This window comes from Strix uralensis, chromosome 26, assembly GCF_047716275.1.
Source record: "Strix uralensis isolate ZFMK-TIS-50842 chromosome 26, bStrUra1, whole genome shotgun sequence".
Lineage (NCBI taxonomy): Eukaryota > Metazoa > Chordata > Aves > Strigiformes > Strigidae > Strix > Strix uralensis.
This window is the reverse complement of record NC_133997.1, coordinates 4,634,056-4,652,693: the sequence shown is the minus strand read 5'-3', so window position 1 is coordinate 4,652,693 and position 18,638 is coordinate 4,634,056. Positions and strand designations below refer to the sequence as shown.

Sequence of the window (18,638 nt, the reverse complement as noted above, 5' to 3'; positions counted from 1 at the left end):
AAAGGGTCTTTAAAATGCAGCACTTCTGTGGTTTAAATGTTCACTAATAGTGTCCATTTTGGGGCTGTTCTGATGCTTGCTGGATGGAAATAGCTTGCTTTTTTTTTTTTTTAAAGGGAGTGGGAGGGTAATATGTGTTAGAATCTCGTGCATTTTATCAGGTACTATGGTGAAATAGATAGCAGAGGGACCTGGTTACTTGCAGAAATGTTTTGTTTGTGTTATCAGTAGATCCATAAGTTAGTGAGTTCTGGGACACTGAGCTCAGTTCCTGCTGTGCTGTTTTGTATGTTTGTCTCTTGCCTGTTCTCAGGCAAGGCACTAAAAGGAAGATCTGTAGAAGCTTTCAGTGTTGCATCCTACAGCACTGCCACTTTTGGAAGGTAACGGTCATCTAATGGAGCAGAAGCGACTCATCTCCAGGTGGCTTCTGTCTGAAATTTAAGGCAGATCACTGTAATCTGTTTGGTAGAAAAATTGTCAGACTACAAAGTATGTTGTAAATGCCTGAAGGGTTATGTGTGTGTCTTGGTAGGCACCTTATAGCATCCCCCAAAAAATTCTTCCTTTGATGTTTGACTTAGCATCCCAGGTGTCAGATAGTTTCTGCCCTGACTCACAAGGACTTTTATGTGGAGAATACACTGGGTAACATGAGAGAGTTTGTAAACAAATGTAACAGCTCTGAGACTACTAGAAACACTGATCCCTGCCATATGATCTTGATCTTTTCTTCTGTCAAAAAAAAAAAAGTAAGAATTGTTCAGTGAGAATTACTAGAATTTAGAAAAGGAGATTTTTCACATCTCCTTTTGCAGAATTTTCCAGACCCAGTTTCTCCATTAAAGTTGCCACCAGTTGTGCTCCTTGTTTAAATTTCTTCCTTTTTAAGCCTGCAAAATGGATCTTTTGGGAAAAACTTAAATGCACTTTTTAGTGTGGCTTCCTGAATGACAGTGACTCAACAGCACAGAGAAAACACTATTATATGCAGCATAGCCTTTGTTCAAAGGAATAGACTATTTTAACAATAACTTTAGAGCTGTCTCTAAGGCAAGTGAAGAAGCTTCATCTCTTCAGTTCCCTATAACCAGACTGGATGTAGCCCTGGAGACTGTGCTATATTCCCCCTGGAAATAGAGTTGAGATTCAGAAAGTCAGTGGCAAAAGCTTAACAGAAGCTGTTGCAATGGAAAAGAGGTTTGAATTCAAACACTTGAAAGAATGGAGTCTGCACAACTGGACCAACCTTAAGATCTTCAAGTACATTTTTTATAATTGCAAAAGCTGTCTGACACAAAGTAAAAGTAAGATAAAGTGAAGTAGCTATCCAGGTGCTTAAGCTTGGAAATGAGAAATGGGGTTTGCGCATATTATTGTGGAGGATAAATCCATAGTGTGTTTCTAACACTGTTCTTTTCTTGCTCTTAAAGAACAATTCTAGTTAATGCAAGGCCCCTCTTTAACTCACACTGTACTCGTACAATGCAGCCTGTATAAAACTTCCAGGGATAAATAAGCATCCAAGCATCTTTGTTCAGAGTTGCAAAATGAGTCCAAGCCATAGACCGAAAAGGCTCTGAAATCAGGATTCTGTGGTGGTACATATTAGCTCCAGGAGGCTAAAGGCAGTATTTCCTGACAGGGATTTAATTTTAATAAATGTCCTTTTGTCCCAGTCTCAGAATGGTACAGTAGGACGTGAATGCAGAAAGAAACTAATGGGGTGGGATCAGTTGCCCAAGGTCATCCATCCCCTTTCCTTGGTCAGTGCGTTCACATGGCTTTGCTGAGAGAACCTGTTCCAGGAGGCAGCTGAGCAACTGAGTTGCTTGGAGCTCCATGTGTCCTAAGCTGGAAACCTGCCTGTGTCCTAGAAGGTCAGACTCTGCTCTTGACTCTGGAAGAGTATATAAATTACACAGCCCTTGGAGCTCTTGCAATGTATGGCAAGGAAACCTTTGCAGGCATACCTGGGGGTGAGCGATGGTGGTGCTGTGACCATCTTTGGCAAATTCTGTGCTGCCCCAAGGGTTGTAGCATGTTCTGTGTCTCTGCATTCAGGCAGTTAGATGCTGTGTGCGTTTTAATATTTTTGACTTTCAATTAAACTCCTGATGGAATATGACTGGCCTGAAGTTTCTCCTTCTGGATGGACGTGTTTGTTTCATCCATCCTCTCCAGTCAAAGCCATTCATCAGTTTAATCTGAATCTGAGGATTCCATTAGAAGCATCTAATTTTTCCGTACTTTAGGATGAAGAGACTGAGAAATCACTGTGAGTGCCTCTGATGGGTTATGTGAGGTCCCTTAATATAACGCTTGCAGCTTTTGATAAATTACCAGCCTGATGTTTTGAAAGGCTTTTTCTTGTCCAGATTTCTTTTTAGTCACTCTATATTCTGTTGCTGGCACTCACTTCTATCTTTTTTTTTTTTTCTTTCTAGGCTTTGGCACTTGAGCTGCTAGTTCGGCCTTGGAGACTTCTGATATGGTCCAATTTCCCTAGCTAAAACCTTTTTGCAAGGTCTTGGCAGGGTTTAAAAGGGGAGTTAAGTCTGCTGCTTCTGGGTGACAGAATTGAGCCTGATTACAAAAGGATGCGTTAAGCTTTAAGCTTTTTCTGTCCTCTGGAAAAAGGGACTTGCCTTTTTGAAGGGACAGGTGCCACACTTTTCAGTATTTAAATCTGTAATGATTATGCTGTTGCCTTTGTTTTGGTACCTACTGCAGGACAAGTATGATTGTGTTAAGAACATAAGCAAAACAATAATGAGTGTGGTGGGGAACTTTCAAATAAAACTGCAAGTTTATTTGAGTCAGCAGCTAATGCTGCTTTTCTGCTGTAGTAGCAATCTTGTTTTCCAATAAAATGCATGATAGGGTCTAAAAAAAAAAAAATCTGGTGCTGTTAGAGCCTTTGAGGTTCGATCCTTTTTGGACTATATGTCACTTTATGCATACACAGCAGTGGAACATTGGGGTTATCTGGAGTCCTGTTCTTTGTTCTTCTGTGGTTTGCTTTGCGCTATTAAATCAAAGCTACATTTTCCTGGGAGTATTTATAGGCCTTCGGACTATCCTATTCTGAATCCATGTAGAGAGAAAGGAGGAGAAACAACACCCCCAGCTGTCATGCTCAACTGACAGTAGTGTTTCTGTTCCATCTCTACTGATTTCTTGGAAACTCATACAAAGGGACCACATTTTCCCTATATTTTGTTCTCCCATCCCAGGTTTCTAGTCCTGCTCTATGGAGAAGGGGAATGTACATACATAATACCCATCAACTGTAAAGGATGGTGTTTCCAGGTGCATTTGAAATGCAGCACACTGTACCCAGGCTACACTATTATAGAAGAGTCTATATGGAAGCAACATTCCTTCCGAACAACTGAAATATTCTTTCACCAGTGCCTAGAAACTTATGTATTTACAGATATCTGATGCACTTTGATACAACAGATCTGTGTTTGCTTACACTCTAGCTATTACTTGCCCATGTTTATTTTGCCCACTGTACCCTATTCATGTGTTGAGTCTATATGTAGACTGCAGTATTCAAATATCCCCTGTGATGGAAGCAAAATTAAGGTGTGTTTAGGTCTAATTTTGTTCATTCTGCAGCAAGTACGTCAGTCTGAAGACTTTCTCACGGGACAGTTTTGGATATGCTTCACTTATTCTTCTGCTACCATTTCCCATATGAACCCTCCATAGAGTTTTTTGGGGCTATGATTGTTTAAAAATAAAAGCCAAGCCAAAATGATTCCCCCTTTCATGCTACAGTTCTGCAATGGGTTTTAAGGGGCTTTTGTTGTTTGCAAGGTTGAGAAATGTTGCTTTATACAAAATTAGTGAGCATTTACTGGGAAAGGCTACAGGTGTTAGGGGTTCTCATTTGGTTTAGTGCTAACAGCAATAAATGAAGATCTACTGTTGTACTATAAACACAAAATGACAAAGGTCTCCTGGGATAAACAAGCAGGCAACACTTCAGCAGCATCAAGTGTTTTATTCTCCCAGCTTGCTAACAGTGGAGATGGAATGAATCCCTGTGCCTGGTATTTACATCTGATACTTACGCTGTTCAGTTCAGCTCTTTCCTGATCCTAATTTGTCACAGCTTCTGCTGTGGTCAGCAGCACCGCTCATTTTGCTTTGCTCTCGTGTCAACCTCTGGGTGCCATTGTCTGTCTGTCAAAACAATGCTGTTTATTACTGGGGAAGGCTTAGGCTTGGCTGCCTGAGCTTGGACAAGAGAGAGAAGAGGACTGGGGCCCTTGAAGTTTGCTCAGGGAGAAGCCAAACAACTATACTTGACCGCAAAGTCTGAACAGAGTAATTTAGATGCTTTATAGTGAAGCTGTCGAATCCCTATGTTGCTTTTCCAAAATGGTTTCCATGGTGCTGGTCTCGTTCCAGCCTGGGATGGCCCTGACATACAAGGGAGCTGTAGCTAACCCTGTTTATTATTCTCTGTGCTCAAAAACGCTTCCCTTGGTCTCTCTGGTAAGCCCGCTGCATATTTGTCCTGCTTCATCTAGCTAATTTCAGCATTCACTTGGTTTGGTAGCGAAGCACTGTCCCCATTTCTCTGGGTTCATTTTCTGAAGAGTTTACAATCCAATTGCTCTGCTGAAGCAAGAGGCAGTAGTGCTAAGTCAACAGCAGTGATTACATTTTTGTCTATTTATTTACTTTTCAGCAATGCACAAAACACATTTGTTAAGCCACCTCCCCCTACGCCTTCCAGCACTGTTGCAGCAGTGGAAACTTCAGAAGGCAGCATTAGCTGTTGGGTGTGATTTCAGATGTCCTCTCTGACAACACACCTCTGTGTGATGTTAATCAGGAACAGGAAGACACTAGGAGTTGCTACTGGGCACCCCTGGAAGTGAAGGATTACGGGCAACTGAGATCAAAAGGGATTTAGTCTTTCCTGTCCCCTTCTCACTAAGGACTGTTCTGGTTTTGGCTGAAATAGAGTTAATTTTCTTCACAGTAGCTAGTATGGGGCTGTGTTTTGGGTTTGTGCTGAAAGCAGTGTTGATAATAGAGATGTTTTTGTTATGGCTGGGCAGTGCTTACACAGAGCCAAGGCCTTTGCTGCCTCTCACCCCACCCCACCAGGGTGCAGGCTGGGCGTGCACAAGGAGTTGGGAGGGGACACAGCTGGGACAGCTGACCCCAACTGATATTACACACCATATGACATCATGCTGGCATATAAAGCTGGAGGGAAGGAGTAATAAAGAGGGGGATGTTTGGGGTGATAGTGTTGTTCTTCTTGAGTCACCGTTATGTGTGATGGAGCCCTGCTTTCCTGGAGATGGCTGAATATCTGCTTGCTGATGGGATGTGGTGAATTAATTCCTTGTTTTGCTTTGCTTGCATATACAGGTCTTGCTTTACCTATTTTTATCTCAACCTATGAGTTTCCTCACTTTTACTTTTCCAGTTGTGTCCCCCATCCCCTGTTGGGGGGTGAGTGAGTGGCTGTGTGGGGCTTAGTTGCTAGCTGGGATTAAACCACAACAATACAAAGGACAATACAAAGAAATAAGTTTTCAACAGTGTCTCACCAGAGTATAATTTCCAATAATTGCAGTGTAATTACATAATCACTTTAACTAACAAATGCTGCCTGAATCCTCTCAGGGTGCAGATATCTAAGAAGGCGCCAACAGAAATATATCCTGTGCTGCAGCGGGCTTTATGAAATTTTGGAAGCATTGTCTGCCCTGTACCAGTATCCAGGGACATCCCTGGGCTGTGTTTCATAAGTATACATTTACCAGAGAAAATCAAAAGCTGGGGGAGAGTACACCAGGGCAAGGATCAGTCTGTTCCTGCTTAGTTGCTTTGGGTCATCTCGTAATACAAGCATTTTCTGCTAACCCTTGTCAAAAACAGGGTAGTGGGATAAATGCTCTGACCTGCCGTACAAGTTAGCAAAGTGTTTCAATTTGATTTGGGGTCAGGCAGGAGACAGAATTATCTACTCAGCAGGTATAGGTATAGAGCAGACCAAGCACTCCCTACCTGTTTGAGAGAAATTAATGACTATGTTTTTATCAACATTTCTCACTTAAGCTATGAGCACCTGTGGTTAAGACAGCTTTTCCCGGCTGAGCCTCTTCAAATGAGTGCCTTTGTCTATCTTTGCTGCCTCTTACACTCTGTGTTTGTACTCGAATGCTGTGAGGTTTTGTTGATACAGCGACTTTTTGTTATTTGTCATTAGTCCCACCGGACTCTTTCAAAGTTGTTTAACGTAAGCAGGTTTGATATGGGATGTATGCAGCATTGTGTGAAATCTTAGCCCTGTAGAAATCTGGGAGCGTTTTGCTGTTGATTTCTCTGGCCCTAGGATTTCCCCTTTGTTTTCTGCCTCCTTGCCCATCCCTGCTGCTGCTTTACACTCTCCTAATCCATTGGCCATCTAGACTGTGTTTACCAGAGATGGGAAAGATGTACTGTGTCTTAATCTAAATTTGTCTGAAGATCCTTCTGGTTTTCTGTCTCATACCACTTAATTTCTCTCTCTGTAGTTTATTGCCTTTGTAAATTCAGTGTTTAAGTTTAGTAGGGATAAAGTATAGCATACAAGGTATCATGTAAAATAAAGCTATGATGTAATTTTACACTGTTGTTTTGCTGCTGTTGTTTCTCACAGATGGAGGGAAAAAATTTCAGTTACCTGGGAAGGATGGCTGAGTGTTGTGCATGTGTTGGCACCCTGGCAGTGACAGTGCTTGCATATATTTAATATGTCACTGAATTTGGTTGTCTCGGGTTATATCTTCTATTTTTTGTCATCAGTGCTCAAATTGCTCTAGGACTGTACAACAGGAAAAGAGCCTCTGTATCTCTGCAGCATCTCTCAGTATATCTGTAGGTTTTGTATTGGCAAGTGTTGTTATTTTGTGATATTCAGCCAGGTCTTTCTTTTTCTCTGAGGTATTAACAGATCATTGGGATGCACACATAGGGGGGCACTACAGCAGCCCATGAGCCCACGGTGAATTATGCATGTGCATAATTCGGGTTTCAGGTGTCATTAGATGGGACTTGCATAGTTGTTCTTTATGAGGGGTGTGTGTGTTTATATATATATGCATGCATGCTAGAAACATGTAGCCCTGACTTTGCAGCTCTAAAAGTGGAATTTTAATGTATTAATCCGCAGGCTTCAGAGTAGCACTGTCTGCATAATAATAATGAAAAAAGGAAGAAAAGAGAGGGGGAAGCGGATGGGAGGAGGCTTCACCCTTAGCCATCACTATCATTCCTGCTGTTTTATGAGAAAAAGTGGTGGCTTTAAGTTGAAATGTACTTGCTGTCTCTGTACTAGAACCAATATGGTTTTTGATTCAGAGTCACAGATCTTTTACTTTCGCGTTGAAGAGAAATCTTTACAAGCTGTTGGTACTATTAGAACTTACATCTACACAAATAAGTAACAAAACTCTTTCTAATGCAAATTCCAACTCCTGCCTCCTCCCCCCTGTTTTGAGCTTTCTGTGCTTCTTTCCCCCTTACCTCAAAAAGGCTAGCTGGAGGTGATAGCAGATGTGTAATATTGAGTATCTACATATTTTTCATTTAGAAGATTGATATTTCATCAGGTTTGACGGCTGAGGAAAATTGCCTACGTGGAAACGGTAACTGATTTCAGGATGAGTGACTGTAGCTTTCTGCAAGGTTCCAGGATGTTCCCATCTCTTCTGGTGCCTTCGCCACAGGAGGGCAATCTTCCTGCCCTAAAGTGGGTAGTGCTGCTGCTTACACACGCGGGAGGTTATTGCTATTGGCAGTGAGCTGAGCAGAACGGTTTTTTGGTGTTCAAATCAAGAAAAATGGTGCCTTCCTGTTTTGTGAAGGACTACTAATATTACAGGGCTGACTGGTTTCTTTAGGGCTGACCAAACAGTTCAAGAAAAATAGGAGCCTTTTCAAATACAGTCAGGTCTGCTGAAGCAATAGTCAAGTCATTGGTGGAGAGAAGATGAGTGTGTCAGTTCTGGAAGTGGAGCTATTTTGTATCCCGGAGGAGTGAATATGCTGATACTTGGTAGGCCTCCAATGCCTGCAACTGAGGAAAGGACGTGCCTATTTATTTTCCTTGCTGGAATCGTCTTCACGTTTCTGTGCATTGCGTCTAACAGCCTAGATTTATAATTCAATCTGCGTCTATTTGTTTCTTGACAGAAGAGGATGAAATAATAGCAAGGCTCTGTTTTCTTTATAGCTAGGAATAGATAGCTATGGCTTACCATCAGTGTAAACTGTACGGGGTTTTGTGATGTTTCAGATGAATGATGCTACTGCTGCGCGAAAGTAAATCGCGGTATCCTGGAGCGAGTCCCAGGTTATGCTGCTGTTCTCGCAGCGGTTAATTTCTGTGGCAGCACAGTTGAAGAGAAGTACACCAGGGCAGATCCTTCTTCTTGCTAACACCAGGAGACTCTGTAGCAGTCCAGTGGATGTCAGAACCTGTTTCAAGAGGCTTAGAGTTCAGAAGTGGGAAGCCTCAACAGCTTCATGCTAATACTAGCGGGGTGTGTGACGTAGAGCAAGTCACTGACCCGCTCAGAGCTCCAGTTCAGCTGACCAGAGGAAGGACCAAGCATCTCTGAGCACAAGGTCAATATTCCACCCCTCAAATGAGACTGCAGTTTAAGAGCAGATCATTTTTTGCCTTACTATAGCACGTGTCACAGGGGTAAATTTGACCTGTGAGTTATCTCTGCATAAATCTGATAATTCCACAGTTAATTAGGGAACTGGAAACAAGACAAAGTGAATCTGACCGTTTATCTTATCTTTTCTGCCTTCTATTGCATCTTCCATCTTTTCTGAACTTTCTGAAGTTCAAGGGACAAGCAGGTCGAAAATGGGAAGAAAATTAGAAGCACTTGGCCTGATGCCTGCCTTTACACTGTGTTGATTAGGTTTTAATTGGCAATTCTTGTCTGTAATATAAGATAATTGCAGAGATTTCCAGGAATTGTTTGTAGAATAGGAAGAAACAGACACATCTGAGTTCTACTGGAGGAGTTTAATTAAAGGCTTTATAAAGTGCAACAGATGGTGCTTTGCTAGTTATGAAGACAGGCATGAGGCCTCTTTGTAGACATTCAGCCAGGATGGTTAGAGCTTCTGCTCCCTACTGGCTGGAGATGCTCTGACATAATCTTACTTTTGGGGACTTGAACAATTCAAGGATAATGTGTGCTTTATGTTCTGGTCCAAACTGTGAAGATTGTTTTTTGGAAAGTGAAGTTAGGCAGCCATAGAGTGAAACTCCTTGTGTGCGTGGCAGGACTACCCTTCCCAACAGGACCTTTGCTTTCATTGACCTCTGCAGTTGTCCTCAACTCCCTTCTGAAAGGTTTGCAGAAGTGAGAAGACACATCAATAGCTGTACAGGTTTCTTTATAGACACTCCAGTAACAGAGAGGAAGGAGGATCTATTTGGTTTGCAGACAGCAGCACTCCCCAGTAATTTCATGTGAGCCAACAACCAACCTTGGACCGGTTCCTGGACTGGAATTGTGTTAGTGTGAAACTTGGAAAACAGAAGAGTTTGTTTTGGGTTTTTTGTTGTTTGGTGGTGGGGTTTTTTTTGTTTTTCCTCCTACTGCCAGTAACCAAACTATTTCCAAAGCTCTCATTGGTCTCTGGCTTCCAGGAAGTTATAGGGAAAGTGGAACAAAGAGAGGGTATTGTAATTTAGAGAGAAAAAAAGATCTTTTCTTTGCAATCTTCACTGGAGCAGGTACTGAACCTCGTGTTTTTCCTGTTATTTCTAAAAGCATGACAGTATGCTGAAAAGTAAAAAAATCTGTTCTCAAGTTGCATGCTCATGAAATGGCTTCAGGATATGATGTGCTTGTTTACTATTGCAGTAGAATTATGATTTCTCTTTGTCCCCAGCACTGCCATAGCTTTGATGAAATCTAGCCTTCTGCATCATCAAAGAGTTATCTTGGAAAAGGAAAAATTAACTAGTGAGTAGTGGATGTTACAAGGGAGAACCCTGTTTTAGGTAGAGTTTGTCTGGGTTTTCAAATTCCAGGAAGAACCCAAAATTGCAGAACAAAGAGCCAGCAAACAGGGAATATTTCACCTAGATGTTGGGGGAAAAAAAGAAGAAATTTGTGGCCCTGTGGTGCCCTTTTCATGGGGTCATCCTGTTGGGCAGCCAGACAGATCTGGAGGATGATGACAAGTATGCTTTCACCTAGAGAATGTTTGAAAGGTATGCATTGTCTCATGTCCAAATGAGTTTTCTCACTTCTTAGCATCGGTAATGCTGCAGGGGAGTTTTCATGGGATTAACTCTTTGGCTGTCTTTTCTTTCTGCAGCTCAGTGTTCATTTCACTTCAGGCTGTGTTGGAAAGTGATCACCTGGAAGGGATTTGGTTACACTGAGCTTCAATAAAGGCAACACCAGATGCTCAAGAAACATTTTAAACACAAACTCTGAGCGCTTTTTTTTTTTTTTTTTTTTAAAGACATGTTTACTAGTCCCCATGGCTAATGCTTTGAGTTGCCTGATTTTGTTCTGTAGCCTTAGGATCTTCCTGAGAGGTGAGTGGGTAACTTTTTCATACAGGTAGTCTTCTTTTTTTGTTTTCTTTTCTTTTTGTGTTTTTAGTGGGTTCTGATGCTCTTACCCTCTGAAAGCCAGAAGGCATTAGAGATGGCAGTTTAGTTCATTCTGGTCATAAACTGATGAGCATGGCTGGCATTGTTTCAAAAACACAGCCTTTTTTAGGAATTCGTTCAGGGAAGACAACAGGTAGAGAAGGAGGCAGGGGATGCATTCACCAAGAGGTTTTAATTTTCTAAAGAGAGGAAAAAAAATAAACAGGTTAGTGTTTTCAGGTTGTAATAATAATACCAAGGTGCTTATTTGAGTACGGAACAGATGAAAAATAAAAAAAAGAAAGCCTGGAACTTTCCTCCCCACCCTGCACACTCATTTTTTTGTTGCTCAGCCACAGGCACACAGAGAAGCCCTTCGTGAGGAACTTCATGTGAAATCCTTCCTGTTACCATAGTGAAGCTAATTTTTTTTTTTTTTTTTAAAAAGGAATTCATTAGGACAGTGGTATACTAGAATCTAAACCTGATAGGCTTGCAAAGTGAAAGTAAGAAATTCAAAAAGGGAAATAGGAACTCAGTGTTCATTCCATTTTTTAAGTTCAGGTTTCATGTATCTTACTCTTTGTACAGTATTTATCACCTTTCTCTTCTAGAATGTGATGTCAAGAGACTTCCTAAAGCAGGATGGGTAAAATTGTTTTTACTGTTTAGACTGGATAACTGAAGCAGAGAAAGAAGTAGTATCTTGGTTGAGATTACGCAGCATCCCTTGGCTCTTTCCATCAGACTGTGCTGTTTGCACTCTTTTGAAAACTTAGGTTTTCAACTTTCTGGCAAACAAAATGTGACCTTTTCAAAAGATGATAAAGACATGGAAAAGGCTCCCTGCTACCCACAGAGGGTAGTTGGTTTAGTTTGATAAAGCATCTGAAATTAGGATTTCCCCCCTGAAATTTGTGCTCAGAATATTTACCTAGAAATCTTAAGGGAACAGATTTTAATTCTGGAAGAGAAAACTTTCCTTAATTTTAGCCACCAAAACTTAAGAGTGAATGTGATAGGACAGGGAAATAGTCTTGATGGGTGGAAAACCCAGGAGGTCAGGTTTATTTCCAGCTTTGGTACACTCTGTGTGCCTTTGAGAAGTCAGCTTAATTCATGTAAGTGCAACAGTAATAATGATAACAAGGAGCTTATTTGACTGTGGAACGTGAGATTTTCTGATTCAGCTTCCTTAACAAGGAAGGTTTAGAGTATGTCCTGTTTCTTTTTCAGTCACTACACTGGTGGGATGCTGTGTCCCATTCACAAACACCACTTCTCTATAAAGGCAAAGCATTGTTCTTAATAGCAAAAATTATTGTCTAGGTAGTACTAGTGCCATTAACACCAGTGACAAAATGGTGCAGATATTACATTATGGTGTAATAATAACTGGTCATTTAGCTAGGAGTCTTGAATGTTTGTTCATTGTACCTTAAACTTATTTCTTTTGCTTTCTTTTAGGGACCTCCTCCTTCTCACCAGATTGCAGCACAGACTGCCAGACCCACTGTCCCATAGACTGCAGGCAGGGACGTTACTACACAGCTGGTAACTGCTTGGAATGTCCAACAGGTTTCTAGTAAGTCTCCTCCTTTCATCGCCAGCGTACTCTCTCCTCCTCAGAAGGAAATCATTAAGACAGCTTTCTCTGCCACACATGGCTCATTTTAAATGAAAGTAGAAGTGGTCACTGCGGAGTTTTCAGACCTAATCTCAAACCAGATTATGAAAGACAGGTTTTGTACAAACTGTCTTGAACCCTAAATTTGGCTTACCACGCCTCCTACCACAAATTCTGTCCTTGTGTGTGCAGCCCAACTGATGCGCCCTGAGCTCCTACGTATGTGTTGGAACCCTCTGAGGTTCTGGAGGGCTCTGATCTGAATCCATGTTTCTGTGGCTAAAAGAGCATTTGTTTGAGCAGTTGGTGAGGGGGATGTTCCTGTATCTATGCAACACTCATATTGGCTGGTAGAGGATGGAATTCCAAAGAAGTGGAAGAACTTAATTTTATAACTTCTTTATTTTTGATCCAGTTGCCCTGGGGGTCAAGCAGCTCCAAGGAAATGCCCGCTGGGAACAGCCAATGAACTTACTGCTCAAGCAGACATCACAGCCTGCCAGGTAAGCGGAAGGACAAGGGAGGAGAGCAAGTAGGTGAAGTAGTGCTTTTTGCCTCAACTACCATGTACTTTGAATCATCTAATTTCAGGCTTTTTCCCAGCTTTTGCAGTCTGCTTTGAAATTTTTTTAGGAAATTCCTGCATTGTGTTTGGCTCTGATTTGCCTCAGAGAAAGCAGGTTTTCCCTCCAGGTAGACAGCAAGCAGCACTCCCTCCACGCGTTGTTTACACCACTGACAGTAAAAAGCATATGTTGGGAGCTCTCGAGAGTAATAGGCTGGATTTTGAAAACGATCCAAGATCCTTTCTTTCTGGCACTTGAGCTGAGGATGTCTGAAACTGCTGGTTTACATTATTCATGCAAAGAATATGTTTCTGTGGATCTGATGCTCGTTGTGATCTCACTGCAGGTTTGTCCCAATGGCTATCTCAGCCTAGAGAGCGGAGCTGGGTGCCGTGCGTGTCCCGATGGCTATTCGTGTGACCCACGCAGTGGTGTGCAGAGGAGCTGTCATCCTGGGCAGTATTCACCGGAGGGAGAGTTGGAGTGTCAGGAATGTCCAGAGACATACATCTGCCCAGACGGACAGAGCAGACAGGTACACAATGAGCATGTTGTTTTCCAAGGGCAAATTTTCTTTCTTCTGGACAAGCAGGGCCTGAACAGAAATGTATTGTCAAGAGAAGACAGGTTTTTTCCTGGTTTAATAGTAGACTACAGACCTTTCTTCAAAGAAAAGCATTCAAAACGCTTCAGTGGTATAGTAGATCTAAGACCTTCCACAAGTGGTCTGTATTAAGAGAAATAAATATTTCTCATCTAAATTCTGAGAATGTTAGTGCTCAGATTATCTGACACCACTAAAACCCTCAGGTGAGGACTTAGAGAAGCTTGAAGTACCATTTTTGCTTCTAGAAATTGTCCCTGCAGAATGGAGCTGGGAAGGGAGGAGGGGTCAGAGAAGGAGGAAGCACAAGGTAGAATGCGGTCCTGGGCTTTTTCCTGACTCAGGTCTCCTTGGGACACAGCTCTGGGCAGCAATGGCCACCAGACCTGCTGGTGGTATGAATTTGTGTTCCTTCCCCTCAGCGTTGTTTGGCCGGTCAGCAGCCAAATCCAAGCCGCACTCATTGTGTAACCTGTGCTCCTGGTTTCTTCTCAACCGAAGACGCTCTGCTATGCCAGCCCTGCCCAGCAGGTAAGTACATCTCATCTCATGAGCATCATCTGTAGTCATTACAGCACAGAACTTAAGGAGACTGAAACGACGCTTTGTTCTGGTAAAACTTAGCTGGCAGTATTTGGAACACAGATAAGCCTTGTGTAACAGGAAAACTGGAGGTTAAAAAATAGTTCCTGAGATAAAGCAGATGTCATTCAGAAGAGTTGATGAAAAGCAGAGAATGAAAATAAGAGAACACCAAGAATCACAGCTGGTTTTGGTACTCACCACACTTGCTGGGTTTATGGGAGAGGTCCAGCTGATGTAGCCTTGGGACATCAACTAATATGTCTGAATGTGCAAGTGATGCTGAGCAATGAGGGAAGCTTTTGCTTTCTTCTTCCACACAGAGAGCGCATCTCTCACTCTGTGATTTTTAACTGATCATCTGTAAAATTGATTCATGCACAGTTATAGCTTTCTGCACTTCAGGACCTTGATTCACTGGCCATCACAAACACCCATTTATAGTGGGTGCTGTAAGCATTAGGAATCAAATAAGGAAAGGCACACTGTTTTTTTTTTTCACCCAATTTCTTTCTGCTTGATACTGTCAAAGAAATCCAAGTAAGCCCATGTTTAGGAAATTGTGGGGTGTCACAAATTCCTCACTGAGATGTTGATGCAGAATTAGGCAGCAGGAGAACAGACTAGCAGGGACTAGGTTTTTGTTGCAAAACTACTATCTTTTGAAATTATGACAGGCATAGAATGTAATTTCACATGATTAATTAGCCAAAAACATCTATCAGAAGTGATGGAATAACTCAGGAAGCCACCTTAAGTCACATTCTGTGAGTGCTTGCTATTTGTGAATAATCCTGATACAAAACCCCAGAGCTTTGTATTTGCCCAGGCTGGTAGCCTGCCTCTCTTCAGTGAGAGTGCAGGTTAAACTGTTCTAGTACCGAATGGCTGCTTGGCACAGTTTCCCCATAAAGAGAGAGTTTTCTGCTGCATCTAAATCCTGGCATGTCCCTTATCCATCTCAGAGAATGAGTATAAGCCTAGTGAGGATTTGGTGTAGCCCAAGGTGAGCTTTCTGTTGCTCTGGTTTCCTGTGATAGTGTGCTGCGTTGGTACCCCTCCGAGGCCCTCCATGTAAATTCTGTTCCACTCTTCAATATAGTATTTGGTAATAGGAAAAGTTTGGTGCTGCAGGTAGCAGCAATATCGCTGATAATTCCCTCCACATACCCCCAGATTTAAATTCTCGTTTCCTAGCCCACCTGAACCCCAGCAAAAAGGCCTTACAGGGTGAGCGGGGTGTAGCTGTGAATTTGTAAAAGGGTATTTAATGTCACTACATGGATGCAGTTTGCAATCTGCAGTCCTACCAAACTTTTCTCTCTCCTGTAAGCCCTGTACTGCATGTGAAGATGAACTATTTCATGAACAGAACAATTCCAGGTGCCTCCTACAGAGTCACTAAACTCAGTAACTTGATTCTTATGTCCGTAATTAGAATCCTTCTTATTAAATAATGAAGAGTTCCTGCACTCTGGGTACTTACATGTTGTCCAGTAGAAGGAGAAATGGAGTATCTAAAAAGATCGTGCTAGACCAAAGTCTCAGTAGTTTAGATCCAGTTATAATACAAAGGTGAGAGAAGAGAACAGAGGGATTTGTCTTATTTCCAGTGCCTGGGGTTAGCTATGAATAGCAAATAATTAATCTCTCGCAGGGTCAGTCATACATGGGAAGTGATGGTGGTTTTGTGGATATGTATCATATTACCCTTAATATTTACTGTGCTCTGTAGAGGGCCAGGGAACTAATTGTGGCTCCATAAAGAAAAAAAAATCGGGAAATGTGGCTTCTTTGGACTTAAGGAAGTATTTATGAATTGTACTTATCAAACAATTGAACAAGTGAACAGACACGGGCACGTTAGAGCATGGACTTTAGAGTGACAGATTTGTTACCGTATTATTATTGTTTATAGCACGAGATCAGCCGAAAGCTGCAGCCAGGTTTCACCTCCAGTATATCAACCACAAAACCTGGAGAGAGCAAGTGAAAATCTCCGAGTAGATGATCAACAGTTTAAATATATTCAGAGTATCCCAGGCTGGAATTCAGTGCTTCAGTGTTAAAATTAGTCCCTTTTGTGTTCTTAAATCTGAATAAGTCATCCAGCCAATTACAAAGCCCCTAGATGGTGAGGAGTTTGGATACCATCACAAGCAGGAGAGGCCTGAGGATTCCCAGCTTTTCCACGGTTCTTTACCACGGTTTGACTGACTTTAATTATATATAATCTGTGTACTTAGCAATGCCTGCATGTGAATGAAGCGTCATTGCTATGCTGATACATAGCAATATATTTCAACATAGCAGTGGCACTTCCATGCCACAGTTAAATCCTTTTTTTTTCTTTTTTTTTTTTTTCACTCTTCAAATATCCATCTGGAGTTTAGTAAAGCATTTGATAATCAAGTTCTACAAAATCCTACTTGGAAAGAGTAATTAATTCTAGCTGGAGATGAGCATTTCCTCACTAAATATACAACTGACAGAAGGATTTCAAGTGAAATATGTTGTATTGAACTGGGGAGAGGAATGTGGTGCTTAGAGCATAAGCAGGAACACTTCAGCTGATCTTTAATCTCCATGATCTTGGAGAGAGCAGAAGAATTGGAGCAGAAAGAGAGAACGATTAACTCTAATGATGCTAACTGATAAAACTAACTTGGATGTTTAACTTGAAAGTTCACTGTATGTTTTGAATTTAAAAATGTCATGATGTATTAAACACTTGAATTTTCTTTGTTGGTTCAGTTTTACAAAAGGAAGAAACATTTTTAGACGGGAAATTAATGAGAATTTATTTTCCAAATCTTGTCAAAATTTCTAAAACATAAAAGATTTGGACTATGTGTAATGTCCTGCTTTTAAATAAACAGAGTGAGCTGCTGTTTTCTTTCCTTGATTATGTCCATGCGTGTCTGCTTATATTGCAGAACAGAGCAATAAATAGTCTTCACAGCAGCTTTGTTTGTTTTTGTGAAATGAACATGTTCTTGGATAAAAAAACAGTCAATCATTTAAATGGCAGCCTTCAACAAACAAGAGCTGACTGAAATGCTATTGAAATTCTAGATCTCAAGGAAAATGTTCATTCAAAATTAAGCAAACCCAGAAAAAAATGTAAAATTCTGTAACCCCCCCCCTTTTTTTTCCAACTTGCGATAAATGCTTAAAATGATTTGTAAACTTAAATATCTGAAGTTTGAAAGTGTTACTGAGTTTCAAAGCTTTCTTTTAATTTTTTATTGGTTAGCTCTAGTAGAAAGCGATGCTCCTGGATTTCTGCCCTGTGCTTCTTGAGCTTTGACTTTTCTTGGTGTAAACACAGGAAAATCCTTTGTCTATTTAATGCCGTGATCTTTTGAAAGTTCAAGTGCTTTAAACATCTTAAAATGTCTTTTCTGGAGCAGGTTCCCTTGCTTCCTCCAGAGATAGCCCTTGCCCCCAGTTTAGCTGCTGACATATATTGACTTAGTGAGTAAAAGGGTTGGAATTGGAGGGACAGACAGACATGAATGGGCGAGGCTTATCCATCTTTGACTTCACCTACTACCCAATTTTGCTTGCTGCTGTGAAAGACTATTTTGAAACACAGCCTACTGGAATGGCCTCCTTTCCATTCCTTTAAATGAACCTGGCATCTCACTGCCATTAGGTATAAACCCCTTTTAACGTGTAAGTAAAGCAAGCACACTTACCAGCCAGCCAGCCTACGCAGGTTCGAGGCTGTTTTCATCATTAGTGTACTAGCTTTCCAGAGACTATCCTGGACTTGGCCACTTTTGAGTGCACAAAGCTCAAATCAGCTCTGGGAAACTGTGTAGTGCTGTATCACCCAACATCTGCTTTATTTTAGGTCACTACTACCACCTTAGCTTTGCCTTGAGCTTGTAGAAACAACTTCTTTTTAACTGGACAGTGTTTTAGCTCAGACTGAGCACCGTGCTGGCACAATTGGTTCTCCTGGTTTTACTCTGGAGGTGGTTTGTATCCTGCCAGATCAGAGCACGTTCACGTCTGCCTTCAGGGTGCAACGTTTATACACCCTGATATGATTTAACCAGCAAATACTTGTGCTTTTCCATTTGTCCCCGCAACACGCACACACACGTCAGCATCAAGAGACCCACCACTACTCTACTCTGAGTCCGAGTTGTCCAGAATGTTGTTTCTGAACCACAGGTTGTTTTCCTCTCCTCTACAGGTCACTTCTGCTTTGACGGCCTTGCAGTCCCTCCATGCCCAGCAGGGAGTTTCAAGCCCAGAGAGGGACTTCAGACACCCAGCAGCAGCTCCTCGTGTTTGCCAGGTCTGTGCCGTAAAAGATCTTCATTTTTGGATGGCAGGGGTAATCATTCTTGCTGTAAATCACCCTGTTAAGTACATTCTTATGAAGGGGCTGGCAGTCACAGTATGTACTTACTAGGCTCTGGCTCAGGCAATCCTAGAGCTCTGGATGAAAGGAACACCCATGGAATCTCCTACGAGTCACCAGATTTGTGGTGAAGCATTTGGGAATTACAAAGCTGTTGCATCCAGAAGCGCTTGCAATTCCCTTATTTCACTGGAACTGCCTTTCTGGGTTTGGACCCTGGTATT

General features: G+C 41.7%; 1 protein-coding gene across 1 annotated transcript in view; it reads left to right on the top strand.

The window, feature by feature from the left end:
- The window catches only part of LOC141935083 (uncharacterized), a 67,964-nt gene extending 51,921 nt beyond the window's left edge, over nucleotides 1-16,043 (top strand). The window contains exons 3-7 of the mRNA XM_074851038.1: nucleotides 12,125-12,242; nucleotides 12,700-12,787; nucleotides 13,197-13,385; nucleotides 13,877-13,985; nucleotides 15,955-16,043. Coding sequence (XP_074707139.1) covers nucleotides 12,125-12,242; nucleotides 12,700-12,787; nucleotides 13,197-13,385; nucleotides 13,877-13,985; nucleotides 15,955-16,043 — 593 coding nt within the window. The remainder of the gene's footprint in view (nucleotides 1-12,124; nucleotides 12,243-12,699; nucleotides 12,788-13,196; nucleotides 13,386-13,876; nucleotides 13,986-15,954) is intronic.
- The last annotated feature ends 2,595 nt before the right edge of the window (nucleotides 16,044-18,638 follow it).